We start from the raw sequence: 19,403 nt of genomic DNA, 5'->3' as shown, positions 1-19,403 counted from the left end.
GGTGGCGACTGAGGGCATCTCCAGCCGCGCCCCAAGAAGGCCTCCCCATGCGTTTTTTAAGCGCCGGCGGACAAAAAACGCCCCAGTCAGGCCTCCAGAGACCCGTTTTTCGCCGGATTAGACGAAAAAAATACGGCCGGCGCGCGCAGGCGAAACCCAGCCCCCCGGGAGGCAGCTGGGGACGCCGGCACTTTATTTTGCATGCAAATGGCCCACTTTCAGTGTCTCAACTGTCTCTCTCCTCTCTCTCTCTCTTCTGCAGGCCCACCCACGTGCTCACACTTCCCCATCCCCCACCCACCGAAGCAGGCGCGCACGGGACGGGACAGGGGGGCGTCACGGCGGGCGGGCGCCGGAGCAGGGAGGCGGGGAACTCGTCCATGGCGGGGCGCCGGAGCAAGGAGGCGGGGAGCTCGTCCATGGCGCCGGACATGGACGACGAGCGGTCGCGCTGGAACAGCGCCGGGCCGCGGGGGGAGGCGGCATCGGAGCCGGCCAGGCACGGGAACGGGTGCTCCTCCTCGCCTTGACCCCTTCCTCAACCTTGACCCATCGTCGCAGTCGCACGCATCCGACGAGGCCGCCACAGACGGTGCTCCGATCCCGGCGCCGCGCGCACGCCCGGCCTTCTCCTCGCGGAAGCTCTGGCGCTTCACGGGGCCCGGCTTCCTCGACCCGGGCAACCTCGAGGGGGACCTGCAGGCGGGCGCCGCCGCCGGGTACTAGCTCCTCTGGCTGCTACTCTGGGCCACGGTCATGGGCGCGCTCGTGCAGCTGCTCTCCGCGCGCCTCGGGGTCGTCACCGGGAAGTACCTTGCCGAGCAGCGCGATTGCTATCAAGATCCTCTCCGGGGGCATCATGCTGCTATGGGACGGCGTCTACAAAGGAGCTGCTGCAGGATGCAACCTTGTTCGCATGTGTGTAGGCCGAGCTGCTGCTCGTGGCGAGCATGGCGGCGCGCACCATGGGGATCTTGGCCCAGTAGGCCACCATCCGGGGCTGCAGCAGCGCCGTGTTGTAGAGCAGCTCGATCCCGTGGAGCCGCGCGTAGTCCACCTTGTTCTTGAGGAAGCATAGCAGCAGGTGGCATGAGCAACACGGGCGCGCGAGCGGCCAGGCGCGGGCGAGCGCGCGAGCGGCACGGGCGCGCGAGCGGCCAGGCGCAGGTGAGCACGCGAGCGGCACGGACGCGGACGCGGATGCGGATGGGGCGGATACGGTGGCCGGCGAGTACGACGGGCCTCGCTTGGGGTGGATACGGCTGGAGATTTTCTCGTTCGCAGGACAAAATTCTCGCCGGCAGCCCCCCAAGCGGCGATAAAAATGCCTCCTGGGAGGCCGAACGGCTGGAGATGCGCTGATGGACATATCGGAGTGGGGCAAGAGGGGGCGGAGGCAACAACGGAGAATCTTCGGTGCGGGCATGGGAAGGGGAGCAAAATTTATCCTAAAAAGTGGCGTTGATCGAGTATATTTGACGGTCGGGAGAGTCGGAGCTTAAGTAATTTACTCCTCTAAAGCCGATAAGGGATCCGGTCCCATTAAAATCGAACTTTTACTTCCCTAACCGGTTTTAAAGGATGGACTAGAGATGCATGCAGAAACCAAGTGAGTAAAACAAGGAAAATGCGCTCCCCCGTCTGGCTGATTTCATTTCCATTCCTCTGCCAAAGGTTACCAAAGAGGAGCGATATGGGGCTGACCCCGAGATTGTTGTTTTTGGTACACCGTCCACGCCATCTCATCTCATCTCACGACGCTGTGCATGCATGCATGGTGCCACCGTCCAAGCAGGTGTTGCGATAGTGACAGAACCTTTCGTGCAAGCACGCCACACACACAGATTAATCAGTGGTTAATTGGTTACGTACCTTTGGCACTGCGTGCAGTGGCGGAGCTTAGTGGAGACCAATACGGTGGACTGACACATATCACATAGCTGACCATCATATGCAGGTGGACCAAAGAGTCTTCCAGTGTGAGCGGCAGCACACGGACCCATGTAAGGTGTTCAAAAATAAATACTAAATAAAATGGACCCATGTATGCATGGCTTGGGCTGGTCACGTAACGCCGTGTGAAAAAAAAGAACTACTAGTACCCACGTACGTACACCACGGGGCTCGGCCGAGGTGGCCCCCTGCGTGCATGTGGATCTGTTTGCTCGGTTCGGCTCATCTGATCGAGTCCGTCAGTGTCATCGCCACATGCACACTATGCATGTACAAACCCCACTCTACCCCTACGAGAGATCGTTAGAGTAATAGCTAGCGTACGTACAGATTACACCTTGAGTTTATTTTTTGCTTACGTGGATTATTTACCTTACCTTGGGTATATGGTTGAATACTGACATTTTGATGGGCATTGGCATTTGGCAGTTTTGTATACAGTCTGCGCGCGCACGTGCCTACTCGGGACGGCACGCTGCTAGCACTGCTGTCGCGTGAACATGCCGACCAATTAACTGTGCGTCATGAGATTCCTCTATTGGCTAGGATCACAACCCCAAGCCTACTATCACAATTTTTTTTGTAGAAAAATAAGAGATCTCCATAAAAAAAAGATGAGATCAGAAGCCAAAGTGTAACAAGGCCCACCGCAGAGAGTAGCAATACCACACTTTCTCCCGCAAAAAAAAATTGAAAATAAAGAAAAATCTTTCACACTTTCTCCCGCAAAAAAAAATTGAAAATAAAGAAAAATCTTTCACACTTTTTTTTTCTGCAGAGAGTAATTAATTCTGCACCCACCGAGCTGACCGGTTTTAACCAGCCAAGCCAGAAAGAAGCGAGAACCGACATGGCACATGCCGCTGCTCATTTTTTACTTCATTTTTTTTCCCCGCGGTGTGAAAAGGGAACAGAAAATCGGACGGCCCACGACCGCACGAGCCCGCCGCGGAAAAGCACAGAGACCTGCGCGAGAAACGAGGCCGCAAACGACGACGACCACCATGGCCCACCCACGCATGCTCCTCCTCGCCGCAGCAGCTGTAGCACGGAAATGACGCATCTACCCTCGACGGCACCCCCCGCGGTGCGGCCAACCGACGACTAGCTCCAGTGGCAGGGCCGTGATATCGTCGAAGACCGAGGGGCTGTTCAGTCCGGGGCAGGCGAGGCCGCAAAAAAAGTTTCAAAACCCGGCCAAAACCTTTCCCCCGTCCCGTTACTCCTCCTCACCCACCCCCCGCCCCGCCCACAGTCCAGTCCATCCCCAGCTCACCGCCACTCCCGCACCTCCGCCTCGCCGCCGGCCGGACCTAGGGTTTCCTCCCTCCGTCGCAGGCAAGCGAGCCGCAGAACCCACCTCTCGCGCCGCTCGCCCCCGCACTGCCGATTTACTCACGACTTGTTGGATTCGGATTTGAGGGGGTAAGGAAGGGGAGGGGAAGGGCGCGATGGCGGCGCCGGGGGGGAGGAGGGCGGACTTCTCCTCGGCCGCGTCGCCGGGGGGGCCGTCGCCGGCGGGGGCCTCGTCCGCGGGGAGGCGGCTGCTGCGCACGCAGACCGTCGGCAACATGGGGGAGTCCATCTTCGACAGCGAAGTCGTGCCCTCCTCGCTCGTCGAGATCGCGCCCATCCTCCGCGTCGCCAACGAGGTCGAGGCCGGCAACCCGCGCGTCGCATACCTCTGTAAGTAGAACACCGGCCCATCCCCGATCTACTTCTTCACTTGTGCCCAATCGCTTGAATTTGCTCGCCATGAAAACAAGCATGGTTTGCTCATTGCGCTTCCGCTCAGGCCGCTTCTACGCCTTCGAGAAGGCCCACCGGCTCGACCCCACCTCCAGCGGCCGTGGAGTGCGCCAGTTCAAGACCGCGCTGCTGCAAAGGCTCGAGAGGGTAATTTTTACCACCACTCATCTTCTAGTATTTATCATCTTCATTCATTCATGTTCCCCAATTTATCAATTCTGGCTTAATGGGACAAGGAATGCGAGCTTCTAATTGACTGCTTGAGCTCACTCTTTGTGCAGGAGAACGACCCCACCCTCAAGGGGAGGGTGCACCAGAGCGACGCGCGCGAGATGCAGCGCTTCTACCGCGAGTACTACAAGAAGTACATCCAGGCGCTCCAGAACGCCGCCGACAAGGCCGACCGGTGAGCCACCCGCTTCTTTCGTCCGCCGCTGCTACGCTTATGTTCACAGTTAACTGCTGCCCTGCCTATCAAATGGCAAGGCCCATTGCTTGTTCTGTGTTAGTAATGTGATTCTTCTTACTGCTTGGTCAGTGCTCTGCTCACGAAAGCGTACCAGACCGCCGCCGTCCTGTTCGAGGTCTTGAAAGCCGTTAACGTGTCGCAGTCCGTCGAAGTCGACCAGGCGGTGCGTAATCGATTGGTTTCTTTTGTTACCATATATGGGTTCTGTCGCTTCCTTTGCTCATTGTGAAATATCATCCGTTTTTCATCTGCTGCGCGGCGTGTGTTTGTTGGTACATAGATTCTGGACACGCACAACAAAATCGAGGAGAAGAAGAAGCTCTATGTGCCTTACAATATCCTGCCTCTCGACCCCGAAAGTACCGACCAAGCTATAATGCAAAACCCAGAGGTTTCCTTCTATATCTAGTCTTGTTGCAACAAATGCCGCCTTAGAGCTCATTAATTGTCTCTTTCACTGAGTTGCTCCTTGTATTTTGTAGATTCAAGCCGCTGTCTACGCTCTTCGCAATATAAGAGGCCTGCCGTGGCCCAAGGACAAGGAGCAGGAAAAGAAGCCCGATGAGAAGAAGACCGATAGAGATCTTCTCGACTGGCTTCAGGCCATGTTTGGGTTTCAGGTAACGGTGCATGAGATGGTTTTATTTGTCTGTGGCACTGCGTGTTTACATGTGTTTTACCCTGAAAATGCACATCATCTAATCTTGAGTCACTCTTTGCAGAAAGATAATGTATCCAACCAAAGGGAACATCTCATCCTGCTACTTGCAAATGTGCACATAAGGCAGATACCAAAGCCTGAACAGCAATCTAAGGTTCCTGTTTCTCCGTCTCAACTTATTTTATGACGAACTGGGCATGTTTATTTTTGTCTTTCTTCACGTGCCTGCAAGTAATGTGAAGATGTATTGTTTTTTTCCCAGTTGGATGACAGGGCTCTGGATTATGTAATGAAGAAGCTATTTAAGAGTTATAAGATGTGGTGCAAGTACCTTGGCCGCAAAAGCAGTTTATGGTAGGTTCAATGAAGTCCAACAATTCCTTGTTTTTTTCTAAGTTCAGTTATGGCCTACTTCTGCCGTGATTGATACCAATATTAAATCTCTTCATGAGTTACCGTTTAACTCAACGTCTGGACCAATTAATGTGTAGGTTGCCAACTATCCAACAGGAAGTTCAGCAACGCAAGCTTCTCTATATGGGTCTCTACCTTTTGATTTGGGGCGAGGCGGCTAACTTGAGATTCATGCCAGAGTGTCTTTGCTACATATACCATCATGTAAGATCAACTTCTATTTCGCAGATTACGCATATTGTCATATATTTTTGTATATGTTCGGCCATTGTCCTATTAATTCTTCAAACATGATACCTGATCAATTGGTCTAAGAATTTGATGTTGAATACCACAATTCAAAATAAGTTTTTTGTGCGGAATTTCATTGATCGTAATAGTCACAGTTATCCTACGTATGTCCAAATGACTACTCTTGGTAGCAAGGATATTACATACTATATTCCTGGTGATATATTTATTGATAACCGCACATTGTGAGCTTAGCTATTGTAAAATTCATATTCATGACAATGGAGAAAAATGTTGTTTGAAAAAAAATGCTAATCGGGGGATGCTTTTGTGTTAGTACAATGCTCAAGTCTGTACGTTGTATTTTCTGGTGCCATCATATTTATTGGTAAGAATTCTGTTTCTGATCTTCATATAGATGGCTTTTGAACTCTATGGTATGTTGGCTGGAAACGTGAGCCCAATGACTGGTGAGAATGTTAAACCAGCTTATGGTGGTGATGAAGAGGCATTCTTGATGAAAGTTGTGACTCCGATATACAGGGTTATAGAGGAGGTATAGTTGTACATTCGTATTCAGACTGTTTTTCTTTCCATTTCAAGCCTGATTGTTAAATTCTTAAATTCTGCAGGAAGCTCACAGGAGCAAGACAATGAAATCAAAACACTCACACTGGAGGAACTACGATGATCTAAATGAGTACTTTTGGTAAGCAGCAGTCGTATTTAGTTGTTGCCTTCAATATATTGTTCCCCTGATTTTGTCGGAAGTCTTCAAATTATTCTTGTGTTGCTTTTCAGGAAAGTTGACTGCTTCCGGCTTGGATGGCCCATGAGAGCTGATGCAGATTTTTTCAAAACTCCCAAATTTGCTTATCCTAATCGTCTGAATGGAGTACGTTTCTTGATACTAATACCTAACATTATTGCAATTTCTTTCGTGTCAACTGTGAACACATTGATAGTTGCCTGTGATATAATAATACAATTCACCAGTGCTTAAGTCTTCATGAATTGAACTTGATAATAAGATATTCTGATCACATGCTGCATGTTTGTTTTCTGTTGACAATGGATGCAATAAAGCACACTGCAGCTAGATTTGTTCTGCTTGTTTTTCATGTCTTTGCTTTGTCTGTTAAGTTGTTAAGCCTACACGGATATGTGAGTGATGTATATTGTTAACGTAAACATGAAATAAAGAAACCTTGTGTATCAATTCTGATTATACTTCATTTTGTCGTAATCCAGGAGGAAAGATCTGCTGGCAGTGTCCATTGGATGGGAAAGATTAATTTTGTTGAGATACGATCATTTTGGCACATATTCCGTAGTTTTGATAGAATGTGGATCTTCTTAATTTTATCCTTGCAGGTTTGTTGCTCCCCTCCTCCTCCCCTCGCCCTCTCTTCACTCCTTCACTTGAGAATTGACATTCACATACTACTTCTTATGATGTTTCGTTTCAATGCAGGCTATGATTATTATTGCGTGGAATGGTGGCACACCAAGTGATATCTTTGATGCTGGAGTTTTCAAACAGGTTTTGAGCATATTTATAACTGCTGCTGTTTTAAAATTGGGTCAAGGTATTTGACTGAACTCCTACCTTACCTCCCTCTTCATGCTTAGAGATTTGCCAATGCAGATCTAAATTATTTAGTAGGCAGCTTAGTAGCTTAGTATTAAGCAGAAACACTGCAGTGCCAATCTAGCTTGATATCTTCTTTTTGTAGCGCTGTTGATGTAAAACATTAAATACTTAATGAGTCTTACTCTAATATCTAGGGAGAGGCCTAACTAATATGTGTTTAAATGACAACACAAGTATATCTGTATGATTGCTTTGCCAGCGACCTAACAATAATTAAATTAGTAACATGACTGAAGGATATATGTTCAACCATGTTTATTGTAGCTAAGATGTATGCATAGTTACTATATTGTATGTACTAACTTCGACAAATATAATCAACGCAGCCACCCTGGACATTGTATTTGGCTGGAAAGCAAGAAGAAGCATGTCGTTTGCAAGAAAGCTGCGATATGTCCTGAAGTTAGTATCAGCTGCTGCATGGGTTGTGATTCTACCTGTGACTTATGCATATACCTGGTCTAATCCTTCGGTTCTTTCAAGAATAATAAAAAGTTGGCTTGGCAATGGTCAGAATCAGCCATCATTATACATTTTGGCTGTTGTTATATATTTGGCGCCAAATATTCTTGCGGCTGTGCTATTTCTTTTCCCACGTATCAGAAGGATACTTGAGAGTTCAAATGTTAAGGTCATAACATTCGTGATGTGGTGGTCCCAGGTAATTTTCCATCTATTGTTTCCTGTCATTAATTACATGGGTTTGTTTGTTGATATATTTTTCCAAATGTATCTGCAGCCTCGATTATTTGTTGGCAGAGGAATGCATGAAGGCCCATTCTCTCTCTTCAAGTATGTTAAGAGTTGAATCACTTTGTTAACTCATCTTCATACTTGGCTTTACTGTTATGCTTTTTTCTAATCACTAATCACTGTTGTACTGATAGGTATACCATGTTCTGGGTTCTCCTTTTAGCGATGAAGTTGATAGTGAGCTTCTATATTGAGGTATCTAGTCACTTCCTGCAGAAAATCTAGAACATTCTCTATTCCTTGCATTCCAAATGTGGCCTCACTGCCTCAATATTTTTGTTTCCATAGTTAAATTAATTTGTGTACATAAGCCATTTCTTGCTCTTGAATGTACATGTTTGAACGTCAATGGCATCAGCAGCATGTTGGTGAATCCCAAAAACCTATTGGATGGCATGTAAAATAGTTGCAGATCAGTTGTCTTGTCTATTTTCTTGGGATTCAGTCAGGACCAAGCCTTCTTAGCACTCAGCTTTCCACTAGTGCTGCTTATTCATCTTCTCTTACTTGCTGGTTTCAGATCAAGCCTCTGGTACAACCAACAAAAGATATAATGAGAGAACCGATTCGGAATTTCCAGTGGCATGAGTTTTTCCCTAATGGTATTTATGATGAAGATTGCTGTCTTCCTCTTTGTAACCTTTTTTCTTGAAATTTTTGGTGTTCTTATTTTGGTTTCTTTGCAGCAAGTAACAATATTGGTGTTGTCATCGCACTTTGGGCTCCAATAATTCTTGTATGCTTCAATCCTCATTTTCTGTCAAAAGAAGTTGTTTAACCAGTATACTAAGTTTTGTCAGTTGTGTTGTCCAGGTCTATTTCATGGACACTCAAATTTGGTACGCAGTTTTCTCAACATTGATTGGTGGTATCTATGGGGCTTGTCGTCGACTTGGTGAGGTTAGTAAAATTTGCAGAATTACAATTTATTACTTGACAGATTGGGCTTGCTCTGCCTGCTTTGGTTCTGAATTGCTTTTCTTGTCCTATTATGCTGCTCTGCATTCAGTAGCAAATTACAAAACTTTGGTGCTAAGGCTGTTGTTTTTAACTTCACCATCCCTACTTTTAGCCTGCCATTTCCAGTTGTGAAACTGCACACAGGAATGCTCTCTCTTGTTAGCTAGAAAAAAGAATTCTCTCTACTGTTATATTATTTTATTATGAATTAATCTATCAGTTAGCCTCGTTATGTTTATCTTGGTAACCATCATGCTCTATTGTTTATTTACCTAATATTCTGGAGCATTGTCTATCATCATCAAAGAAACTTATGATAGTCTTGACCCATGAAATCAGATACGGACTTTAGGCATGTTAAGATCTCGCTTTGAATCTTTGCCTTGGGCCTTCAATAAATTGTTGATACCTTCTGATCAACACAAGAGGAAAGGTTTCCGGGCTGCTTTCTCCACTAAACTTGCTAAGGTAAGTTTTCACCTGTTTGACGTCAGGAGTAGATTGTTGGATAATCAGATTGAATATGCTACATTCATTAGCTCTTTTGACCTGACATAATTTTTTTAGCCTTCTGGTAATGAACAAGAGAGAGAGAAAATAGCTGCAAGATTTGCCCAAATGTGGAACCTAATTATCACAAGTTTCCGTGAAGAAGATCTCATAGATAACAGGGAGATGGACTTGCTACTTGTTCCATACTGCAAAGATCGTGAATTGGATATATTCCAATGGCCACCTTTTCTACTTGCTAGCAAGGTGTTTACCTCTTGACCACTTTGTACTTTCTTTAATTGGATTCACACATTTGTTTATTTATTTATACTGTATTTTAGATTCCGATAGCATTGGATATGGCGGCAGACAGTGGAGGAAATTATCGCGATCTGAACAAGAGAATGAAATCGGACCCGTATTTTTCCTATGCTATCAGAGAATGCTATGCTTCATTCAAAAACATCATCAACACCTTAGTGTTTGGTCAACGAGAGAAAGTGTATGTTTTATCTTATCATATGTTTAGTCTTTTCTCACCCACTTTATTCCTTGATTGAAGTTCTGTTTTGAAACCTTGAATTCCAGATTAATCGTGTGATGCCTATTTCATTCTTTTGCACTTCTATTCCTTAACTGAAGTTCTGTTTTTGTACCCAACTCCTGAATAAACGTGTGCTGCCTATTTCAGTGTTATGCAAGAGATTTTTGAAGTTGTTGATAAACATATAGCCGAAGAAACTCTGATAAGGGATCTGAACATGAGGAGTCTTCCAGCCCTGAGCAAGAAGCTCATTGAGCTACTTGAGTTACTGGTATACAGAATTTGTCTTCATGATTGTAGGTCTCCCACCCCCCCTCCTCCCTCTCACTGTATCTATCTGTTTGAATACAGCAAAAGAATAAGGTAGAAGACTTGGGTCAAGTTGTTATTTTGTTCCAAGATATGCTTGAGGTGGTCACAAAGGATATAATGGAGGAACAAGAGCTCAGCAGGTGAGGACCTTAGCTTCCTTCTATGAAAACAGCATGGCATGCTTTTTTACTGAAATACTATTTCACATCTATGCCAAGCCTTTGCATCCATAGTTTTGGTTACATGCTGCTGTATTGTTGTCTGTCATGCATATGCATATGTGCTTGCTGCCTTCAGGTTTAGCGTTAGAAAAATCCTTCTATGCTTCCACATTCTGTTCTCTAAAGATGAACCGCGCTGATTATGGTAATTGATCATCTGATCTTTCTTGAAATATTGTGGTAACTAGTGCTATTATGTTTCTCCTCTCATTGAAGTGTACTGGATTCCATACACGGTGGAAATGCTAAAAAACACGAAGGAATGACACCGCTTGATCAGCAAGATCAATTGTTTACTAAAGCTATTAAGTTCCCTGTGGAGGCATCAAATGCATGGACTGAAAAGGTTTGATTTTCAGCCCTGTTTTTTTATTTAACAGTTTCTTATATGACACTTCTTTTGTTCCTGTTGCTGTATTATACCTACTACTTCATACTGATTTCAGATAAAGAGGCTTCATCTTCTGCTCACCGTCAAAGAGTCTGCTATGGATGTCCCAACAAACCTTGATGCTAGAAGAAGAATATCTTTCTTTGCAAATTCTCTTTTTATGGATATGCCAAATGCTCCAAAAGTGCGGAACATGTTGCCCTTCTCGTAAGTTCTCACTAGTGTTCTCGGTAGTAGTGTGAGCATAATGTTTCTTTCCTACCAAGCCTTCCATCTTATCCTAGAGATGTCATATTTTTCTTTGCTGCCCATATCCTGTCTTGATAGTGGCTTTTTATGTTGAATATTCAGTTAAAAAATCTTGAATATTATAATTCTCTATAACTATCATGTTTCATTCGTGCCTGTTTGAAACACCGAATGCCTTCCTTGTAAGTGGCTCCACCCCTCCAGCAATAAAAGAAAAACCAGATGGCATGCGGTTTCTGACTAGATTTAATTATATGTGACCAATATATCACGTACTACTACAATCTTGTCGGGTTTTTAGTGTCAGTGCTCCCTTGGTATCTCTGCCATTTTTATTACGAGAAGAAAGAAAGGAATAAAGACGAGGTCTTACATTAGTCTCCGGTTAGCAACAAGCAAACAGACAACTGAGAAACCTACAACCTAGCACCCATATCTTGCGCTAGGTAACAACCGCCACCACGACCTAAGAATCTGCAGCTCTTTTTCCCAAGCCATACACCAGGACGTTAAGCGCTGGTTACAAAGTTTGATCAGTTCAGGAGTGGGATGTAGTTGTTAAATAGTACTACGTTATTTTTCTTTCTTTCCAAATGATCCACAAGAATGACAATGCTGCCAAATGCCTTCTAGCTCCATATGTAAGAATAATTTTTTTGAAATATGGAACTTTGACTTTAGGTCAATGGTTCCTAATTTAGGCACTGGATTCTTAGTTCATTTTCATTCAAAATTTTCTAACTTATTAAGCATTCGGACGATTCTAAATATTTGTAGAAAATGACAGGATAATTGATACTCCCTCCGTTCACAAATGTAAGATGTTCTAATTTTAGTGTGTTTGTTCACTCATTTCAGTCTGTATGTAGTCCATATTGAAGTATCCAAAACATCTTATATTTGTGAACGGAGGGAGTATATTTCAGGTGTAGATCAAAAGGTATATAAGCAGAGCACATGGGACACATAAGAGTAAACACAACATTGGGATAATCCTGGAATAATACAATATGCATTGCTATTTGTTTTGTCTGACTTTGAACTACACAACATGCAATTCAATTCTTTTCCTTTACTATATAATTGCCATGTCTCTTTTGCAAGATGTTGTATATATGGTTTTTACCTTACATAATGTTTCATTTGATTATATCTTCTGACCTTTTTCACATTTCCTTTCTGGAACAACTTATGTACTGCAGGGTCTTGACTCCTTATTACAAGGAAGATGTTCTGTTTTCATCAGATAATCTAGAAGAGGCAAATGAGGATGGAATTACCATACTTTTCTACTTGCAAAAAATTTACCCAGGTTCTTTCTCCCTTGTGTAACATTTTGCTTGAATAGCATATGCGGATTTCTTTGTGTCTTCTGGCTGCCATCAAAACTGACTTTGTTTCACGATAATGTTCAAACCCTGAAGATGAGTGGAAAAATTTCCTCGAAAGGGTGAACAGATCTGAGGAGGAGGCCCGTGAGGATGATACAATAGAAGATGAGCTTCGTCTTTGGGCATCATATAGGGGACAAACATTGACAAGAACTGGTATTTTCTTACACCCCATTCGCATGCCTGCTCTTTGTGTCTTGCTATGTGGTCCAGTTTTAAAATCGTTGCTGCTCCTGTTTAAACAGTAAGAGGGATGATGTACTACCGAAAAGCTTTGGAGCTTCAGGCTTTTCTTGATAATGCCAAAGATGATGGTATTTCCGTTAGCTAGCCTATGCTGTTCTTCTGAACGGGGCCTTGGCAATTATAATGACTTCTCACTTCTCTTTCTCTCTTTGTTAGATCTTATGAAAGGCTACAGAGAGATAGCTGACATGAAGGAATCTGAATTAATGACAGAATGCAAAGCGATAGCTGACATGAAATTTACATATGTTGTCTCATGCCAACAGTATGGAATCCAGAAACGTTCTGGTGATCCTTGTGCACATGATATTTTGAGACTAATGACAACGTAAGTTTCAGTTTGAGACTTGGAAGTCCTGGATATATGTTGCTTTGTGTGGATTATGAATCTTTAATTTGGTCCATTTCTTTGTCAGCTATTCCCTCTGCTCATAAATATTTGTCTTTCTAGAGATTTCAACAAGTGACTACATGTGGAGCAAAATGAGTGAATCTACACTCTAAAATATGTCTATATACATCCGTATGTGGTAGTCCATTTGAAATCTCTAAAAAGACAAATATTTAGGAACGGAGGGAGTATACATACGCTAATGCAAACATGCATGTATTCTGTTGGCAGTGCCTTTACATTTCTATGTGTGGGAAATGTTAGTTGTGCTAGACGACTGGCAGTTTGTCGATATTCTTAATAATCAGTAGCCAATAATGAAAACTGTAATTTTATTTTATTTTATGTCTATCCTAGTCGGTAATTAGTGCATGGTGTTCGGTGTCCTGGTCTATCAAGTTTCATTATCATTCAAAACCAGTGCTTGAATGCTAGATAGTTGCATTTATGAGGGCACATTATTCATAAGTGTCATTATTTGTATTTTAGACACATACTTGTATTGTATATACGATATATGATGGTACTGAAATAATAGAAATATATTTGCTGGGCAGATATCCATCTTTTCGTGTTGCCTATATTGATGAAGTTGAAGCACCTAGCCAAGATAGAAACAAGAAGACTGACAAAGTTTACTACTCAGTTTTGGTGAAGGCTGCTGTTACAAAATCAGATGATCCTGGACAGAGTCTTGACCAGGTACGGCAAAATTCTCTGTTAATTCAGTATACCTTGGCTAAATTTGCTGCAAGTTATGTTGACTGTGTTTCTCTTTGTTTATTCTCAAGTATGTCCACTTGATGTGGAAGACGGGGAATAAATTTGAGGAGGCTTTATGTTATCTAGGCCAAATAGGCATGTGAAAAAGATAATCCTTGTTTTGACAGGGTGAAACTTATTTGTGAGACTGTCTTAAAGGCATCCACATAAGCTATTGTTCATTTCCCATGTTGCCCACTAAAGTTTATGTTTACGAGCACTTTTTTTAATCTGTGAAGAAGTCCATTTTATTGCTACCAAGCATCACAATGGTCCTATTTACATCAGGCTTTCTTCCTTGAGATACCTTTGTGTGGTCTCAACTCTCAGTGGTGCAAAATGAGACTTATTTGCCATCTATCTTTTGTGCGTAGGTCATCTACAAGATCAAGCTTCCAGGCAATGCTATTCTAGGTGAGGGAAAGCCAGAAAATCAGAACCATGCAATAATTTTTACTCGAGGCGAATGTCTCCAAACTATAGATATGAACCAGGTACAGCTTGTTGCTCTTGCTGCTTGAAGGAATTATTTCACTTCTCCTTTTCCTTCTTTTGTTCAATGCTATCAATAACAGGAACATTACATGGAGGAGGCTCTGAAAATGAGAAATTTGTTGGAAGAGTTTTTGGAGAAACATGATGGTGTGAGATATCCATCGATACTTGGAGTAAGAGAGCATATATTTACTGGCAGGTAATCTGACAGTTTTGTTTCATTAAAATTGTAATTAATTAAATTATGTACCTGTGTTACCACTTTGGATTATTTTAACATGGAATTAGTGCACTATTTCATTTTGCTAATCCTGTGGTTTTTCCTCTGGACTTGTGCAGTGTTTCATCACTTGCCTGGTTCATGTCGAATCAGGAGACGAGTTTTGTGACCATTGGACAGCGTGTGCTTGCCAATCCATTGAGGTATTAATCCTACAGTATCTTCCACACATGCAGAGCATGTCATAATCATATTTGTGGTATCTATTAGTTTTCTTTCATAATCATATTAAATTGTTTGAATTGGCTGCTTGCATTTTTCTTTCTAAATCATGGTACTAACTAAAATTACTGGACACTTCGACAGTTCCTTGAGTCACGACTTTCTGAACGCTTCCTTGACAATTTGTTTTTTGAACATCTCTCTGCAGGGTTCGGTTCCACTACGGCCATCCTGATATATTTGATCGCCTTTTCCACCTTACAAGGGGTGGTATAAGTAAAGCATCTAAGATTATCAATCTTAGTGAGGACATATTTGCAGGTGATAAGCTTTTGCTATTGGTGCTGGAGTTAAGGAAATCTGGTTCCGTTTTGGTAATAACATGACATCTTCTGTTGCAGGATTCAATTCTACATTACGTGAAGGCAATGTCACTCATCATGAATACATGCAAGTTGGCAAGGGAAGGGATGTGGGTCTTAATCAGATTTCACTATTTGAGGCAAAGATAGCAAATGGTAACGGTGAACAGACACTCAGCCGTGACATTTACCGACTGGGGCACCGTTTTGATTTCTTCAGAATGTTGTCGTGTTACTATACGACAATTGGGTTCTATTTCAGCACAATGGTAAGTTATGAACCCTAAACATCTCTTTCCTGAATCGTTGGTTAACTCTTGGCCTAAATCATTCTGCTTGGTCTCAGATTACAGTTTGGACCGTGTATGCTTTCCTTTATGGGCGTTTGTATCTTGTCCTCAGTGGACTTGATGCAGCACTTGCTACTGGAAAGAGGTTCGTGCATAATACACCGCTCCAGGTCGCGCTTGCATCAGAATCTTTTGTTCAACTTGGATTTTTGATGGCATTGCCCATGATGATGGAGATCGGTTTGGAGAGAGGATTCAGAACGGCATTAAGTGACTTTGTGCTCATGCAACTCCAGTTGGCATCTGTTTTCTTCACGTTTTCGCTTGGGACCAAAACTCACTATTATGGAAGGACGCTACTCCACGGAGGAGCTGAATATAGAGCGACTGGACGTGGGTTTGTGGTGTTCCATGCCAAATTCGCCGAGAACTACCGACTCTATTCTCGCAGCCATTTCGTGAAGGGTATTGAGCTGATGATTCTGCTTGTCGTGTATGAGATCTTCGGACAGACGTACAGAGGAGCTATCACTTACATCTTCATCACTGTTTCCATGTGGTTTATGGTGGGCACCTGGCTCTTTGCACCCTTCCTTTTCAACCCTTCTGGATTCGAGTGGCAGAAGATTGTGGATGACTGGACTGATTGGAACAAGTGGATCAGTAACCGTGGAGGTATTGGTGTGGCGCCAGAGAAAAGCTGGGAGTCATGGTGGGACAAAGAGCAGGGGCCTCTTCGTCACTCTGGGAAGCGTGGCACCATTCTTGAAATACTTCTTGCATTGCGTTTCTTCATCTACCAATACGGGCTTGTGTATCATTTGAATATAACCAAGCAGTATAACCAAAGCGTGCTGGTAATATCTCTTTCTTACTCCCTCCGTTCTGATTTACTCGTCGTAGTTTTAGTTCAAATTTGAACTAAAACCATGACGAGTAAATCGGAATGGAGGGAGTATTTTGTAATCAGACAGATGTTTGCGTATGTGTCTGGTCTGTGCAGTCTTTCTAACTGATGCCATTTCCAGGTTTATGGCTTCTCATGGGTTGTGATTCTGGTCATGCTGCTTGTTATGAAGGTAATAATAAAGTTCTATGTTTCTATAGTTTAGTTTGGTATGCATTTGCCCCAGAGAGCGATTGTTCACAGATCCAGTGCTTATGTCGTTATCAATTAGTCAAGATTCTGTTCTGATGTAGAATATTCAGTTTAGCTTGGTCTGCATTTGTCCCAGTGAGCGATTGTTCACAGATCCAGTGCTTTCATGTCGTTATTAACTAGTCAAGATTCTGTTCTGGTGTAGATATTCAGTTTAGTTTGGTCTGCGTTTGTCCCAGAGAGCGAGTGTTCACAGGTCCAGTGCTTTCATGTCGTTATTAATTAGTCAAGATTCTGTTCTGGTGTAGATATTCAGCTTAGTTTGGTCTGCATTTGCCCCAGAGAGTGAGTTTTCACAGGTCCAATGCTTATGTCAGATATTATTTAGTCAAGATTCTGTTCTGATGTAGAATATTTAGTAACTTGCCAGTTTAGTTGTTTGTACGAACTAAAAATTTACTATAAACTTATCTAAGCCATAATTTTGCAGCGAGAATACAGTGACTTATTTTATCTCCTTTTTGAGCCGGAACACTCAGCTGTCATGATTTTTCTTTGCAGACCGTGTCAGTCGGCAGGAGGAGGTTCAGCGCGGAGTTCCAGCTCGTCTTCCGGCTGATCAAGGGGCTGATATTCATAACATTCATCTCCATCATCATAATCTTAACAGCAATCGCCCACATGACAGTCCTTGACATCTTCGTCTGCATCCTCGCCTTCATGCCGACTGGATGGGGCCTGCTTCTGGTTAGTGAGCAGTGAACAATTCACATGCCAGTTTTTCTATCTCAGGTCTAACATCTCACCTAACCTTGTTTGCCAGATTGCCCAAGCGATCAAGCCTGTCGTTGAGATGGTCGGGCTGTGGGGGTCGGTGAAGGCCCTCGCCCGGGGCTACGAGATCCTGATGGGGCTCCTGCTGTTCACGCCCATCGCGTTCCTCGCGTGGTTCCCGTTCGTGTCCGAGTTCCAGACCAGGATGCTCTTCAACCAGGCGTTCAGCAGAGGCCTGCAGATCTCCCGTATCCTCGGCGGGCACAAGAAGGACCGAGCCACCCGGAACAAGGAGTAGGTAGAAAGAAGATCCAGGGCTAGCTCCTGCGGACTTTGTTCATTCGTCATAGTATTATCGGTGCAACTCGCCCCCGACTCTTCTAGATTCTGCTGCCACGATTGTTCCCCATGCGATTCGAATCCGACTGTTCATTCAGAGATCGGGTGGCTGTGTAGGCTACTTAGTAGTGTTCTCCGGTGTAGGTGTAGATTCAGAGCTGTTGCGACTGCGCTTTATGTACAGACATACTGCTCTTTAGTGTGGCTGCTGGACCTTATGTAGACTTCTAGTGATGTGGGGAAGGATTCTCTGATGCAACATATGCAGGAAGTACAATTTCTGGATTAGGTTTGGCGAAGAATTTCTTCGAGCTGTCTGGTTCGATCAATCACGTCGAGTCTTGTCTCCTGCGGTTTGTTTCGGGTCGAGTAAATTTGAGCCCTATGCTTGGCTCAGATCAGAGATCGTTTTGTTTCTGCATTGCTCTACTTTATGACGGCCATATACTTTGTGTGCTGCATTGCGTCGCGTGTACTGATACCTGAAAACAGAGGAGGTACAGAATGGAAAGTACTGTACAATCTGAAACGGGGTAGGGTGGATGCCATCTTGGCAATGTAGATGGTGATTGCTGACTGACTGGATCGCGGTCTATAGCCAGATAGAAACTCCATTTTTTATACTGGGTACTCCACATGCTCTGTTAACTCCTCCAAAACTGAGATTAAAACCAACTCTCTTTTCCTGACACAAATATTTGTAAGCTCCTTAAGGGCGTCTTCTAAGCGGACCCTCAAACCTCCGGGCTCCGGTATATGTTCAGACCGCAGTGTCCGGACCATTTTTGCCATCCAACATGGACTCATATATGTCGGCGGAACAGTTCAGAAGTATGGATTCCTGTATGTTAACAACAAACGTGTATGTAGTCGAGGGGAGAGGGGGGCTTGCGAGAGTCCAAACATCCGACTGGCGAACAACAAAACACTATGTATCCATGCCCTCTCTCTCCTCTCTCCAAAAAATAATCCTGAACAGAGATGGCGAGCGTCGATGCCACCACGAGGGCATCCGCCATGCCCGCCGGCGAGCGCTCCATCCCGGTTGTGGCCTTCTCCTATCTCTCCACTCCTTCTCCCTCCCTTCACCTTCCACCTCTCTTCTTCCGACGCCCGCCATGGATGGGCAGCTCGAGCTTGAGCTCCGCTCCGGCACCCGTGCTCTACGCCCATAGCTAGCTGCGCCAATGGTTGGCTGCGTCTGTGGCTGTGCCCGTGGCCGCACGCACTGCCATTGCACGCCAGGTGTTTGATCAACTGCCTGAGCGTAAAAATATGGAAAGTTTTAAGTTTAGCTTTGGACGGCACGCTCCCGTATCCTGTTTGCGGGCACAGTCCGAATGTAAAAAAGGACATTTACGGTGTCCTTTTAGGGGCCAGCGTTGGAGATGTCATATACACTTCGTCTTCCCAACCCCATGAACATTGGAATACTCTCTTTCTCCAGCAACAAAATGGCGTATTAATAACATTTTAAGATAATTTAACACTACCGTACTAACCCTCTTAGGTCAAATAATGTCAAGAGATGAGTTCTTGATAAATAAAGGCAAAATCACTTTTATGTTTGATGTGATAATTCTTAGGTACCAAAAGTGGGTAATTTTTGAAAGGTTGCGTGGCAAAGTTTTTTTGGGGAATTGATTACTATTGACAGGACACGGTTATGGTAATTGCTACTCTGTTACTGAGCTCAAATGTGAGGATTTGGATCATTTGCCCTACTTTACATGGGGTTTGATGATTTGCCCCAGGGTTG

General features: G+C 44.3%; 1 protein-coding gene and 1 non-coding gene across 2 annotated transcripts; both read left to right on the top strand.

The window, feature by feature from the left end:
- Positions 1 to 3,389: 3,389 nt before the first annotated feature.
- LOC119336021 (callose synthase 3-like) lies at positions 3,390 to 17,976 on the top strand. The gene is made up of 41 exons (XM_037608063.1): positions 3,390 to 3,639; positions 3,749 to 3,849; positions 3,984 to 4,108; positions 4,241 to 4,334; positions 4,452 to 4,562; positions 4,654 to 4,791; positions 4,894 to 4,986; positions 5,095 to 5,186; positions 5,324 to 5,450; positions 5,896 to 6,033; positions 6,110 to 6,186; positions 6,279 to 6,372; positions 6,729 to 6,851; positions 6,952 to 7,066; positions 7,458 to 7,792; positions 7,871 to 7,923; positions 8,019 to 8,079; positions 8,405 to 8,486; positions 8,571 to 8,620; positions 8,698 to 8,784; positions 9,184 to 9,312; positions 9,412 to 9,600; positions 9,678 to 9,838; positions 10,028 to 10,151; positions 10,232 to 10,332; positions 10,630 to 10,759; positions 10,860 to 11,011; positions 12,256 to 12,365; positions 12,478 to 12,600; positions 12,690 to 12,758; positions 12,847 to 13,018; positions 13,639 to 13,783; positions 14,218 to 14,337; positions 14,419 to 14,537; positions 14,678 to 14,761; positions 14,989 to 15,101; positions 15,182 to 15,411; positions 15,489 to 16,289; positions 16,461 to 16,511; positions 17,093 to 17,278; positions 17,355 to 17,976. Exons 1-41 carry the CDS (start codon positions 3,405 to 3,407, stop codon positions 17,601 to 17,603), a joined length of 5,889 nt encoding a protein of 1,962 aa, XP_037463960.1. The 5' UTR covers positions 3,390 to 3,404; the 3' UTR covers positions 17,604 to 17,976.
- Positions 12,687 to 12,767, top strand: LOC119342405. Its single transcript, XR_005165586.1, has one exon. It is a non-coding gene; the product is annotated as a small nucleolar RNA J33 (small nucleolar RNA).
- Positions 17,977 to 19,403: the final 1,427 nt, after the last annotated feature.

The sequence above is a fragment of the Triticum dicoccoides genome, chromosome 7B (assembly GCF_002162155.2).
Source record: "Triticum dicoccoides isolate Atlit2015 ecotype Zavitan chromosome 7B, WEW_v2.0, whole genome shotgun sequence".
NCBI classification, from domain to species: domain Eukaryota; kingdom Viridiplantae; phylum Streptophyta; class Magnoliopsida; order Poales; family Poaceae; genus Triticum; species Triticum dicoccoides.
Note: the sequence above shows the minus strand (reverse complement) of the source record. Positions and strands in the feature narration are given on the sequence as shown.

Bases quoted from the DNA above. Each gene is read 5' to 3' on its own strand.
- LOC119336021 (XM_037608063.1), top strand. From the start codon at position 3,405: ATGGCGGCGCCGGGGGGGAGGAGGGCGGACTTCTCCTCGGCCGCGTCG. The intron at 8,080-8,404 runs GTATCTAGTCAC...TGCTGGTTTCAG, and splicing joins TAGTGAGCTTCTATATTGAG to ATCAAGCCTCTGGTACAACC. The intron at 14,338-14,418 runs GTACAGCTTGTT...TATCAATAACAG, and splicing joins AAACTATAGATATGAACCAG to GAACATTACATGGAGGAGGC.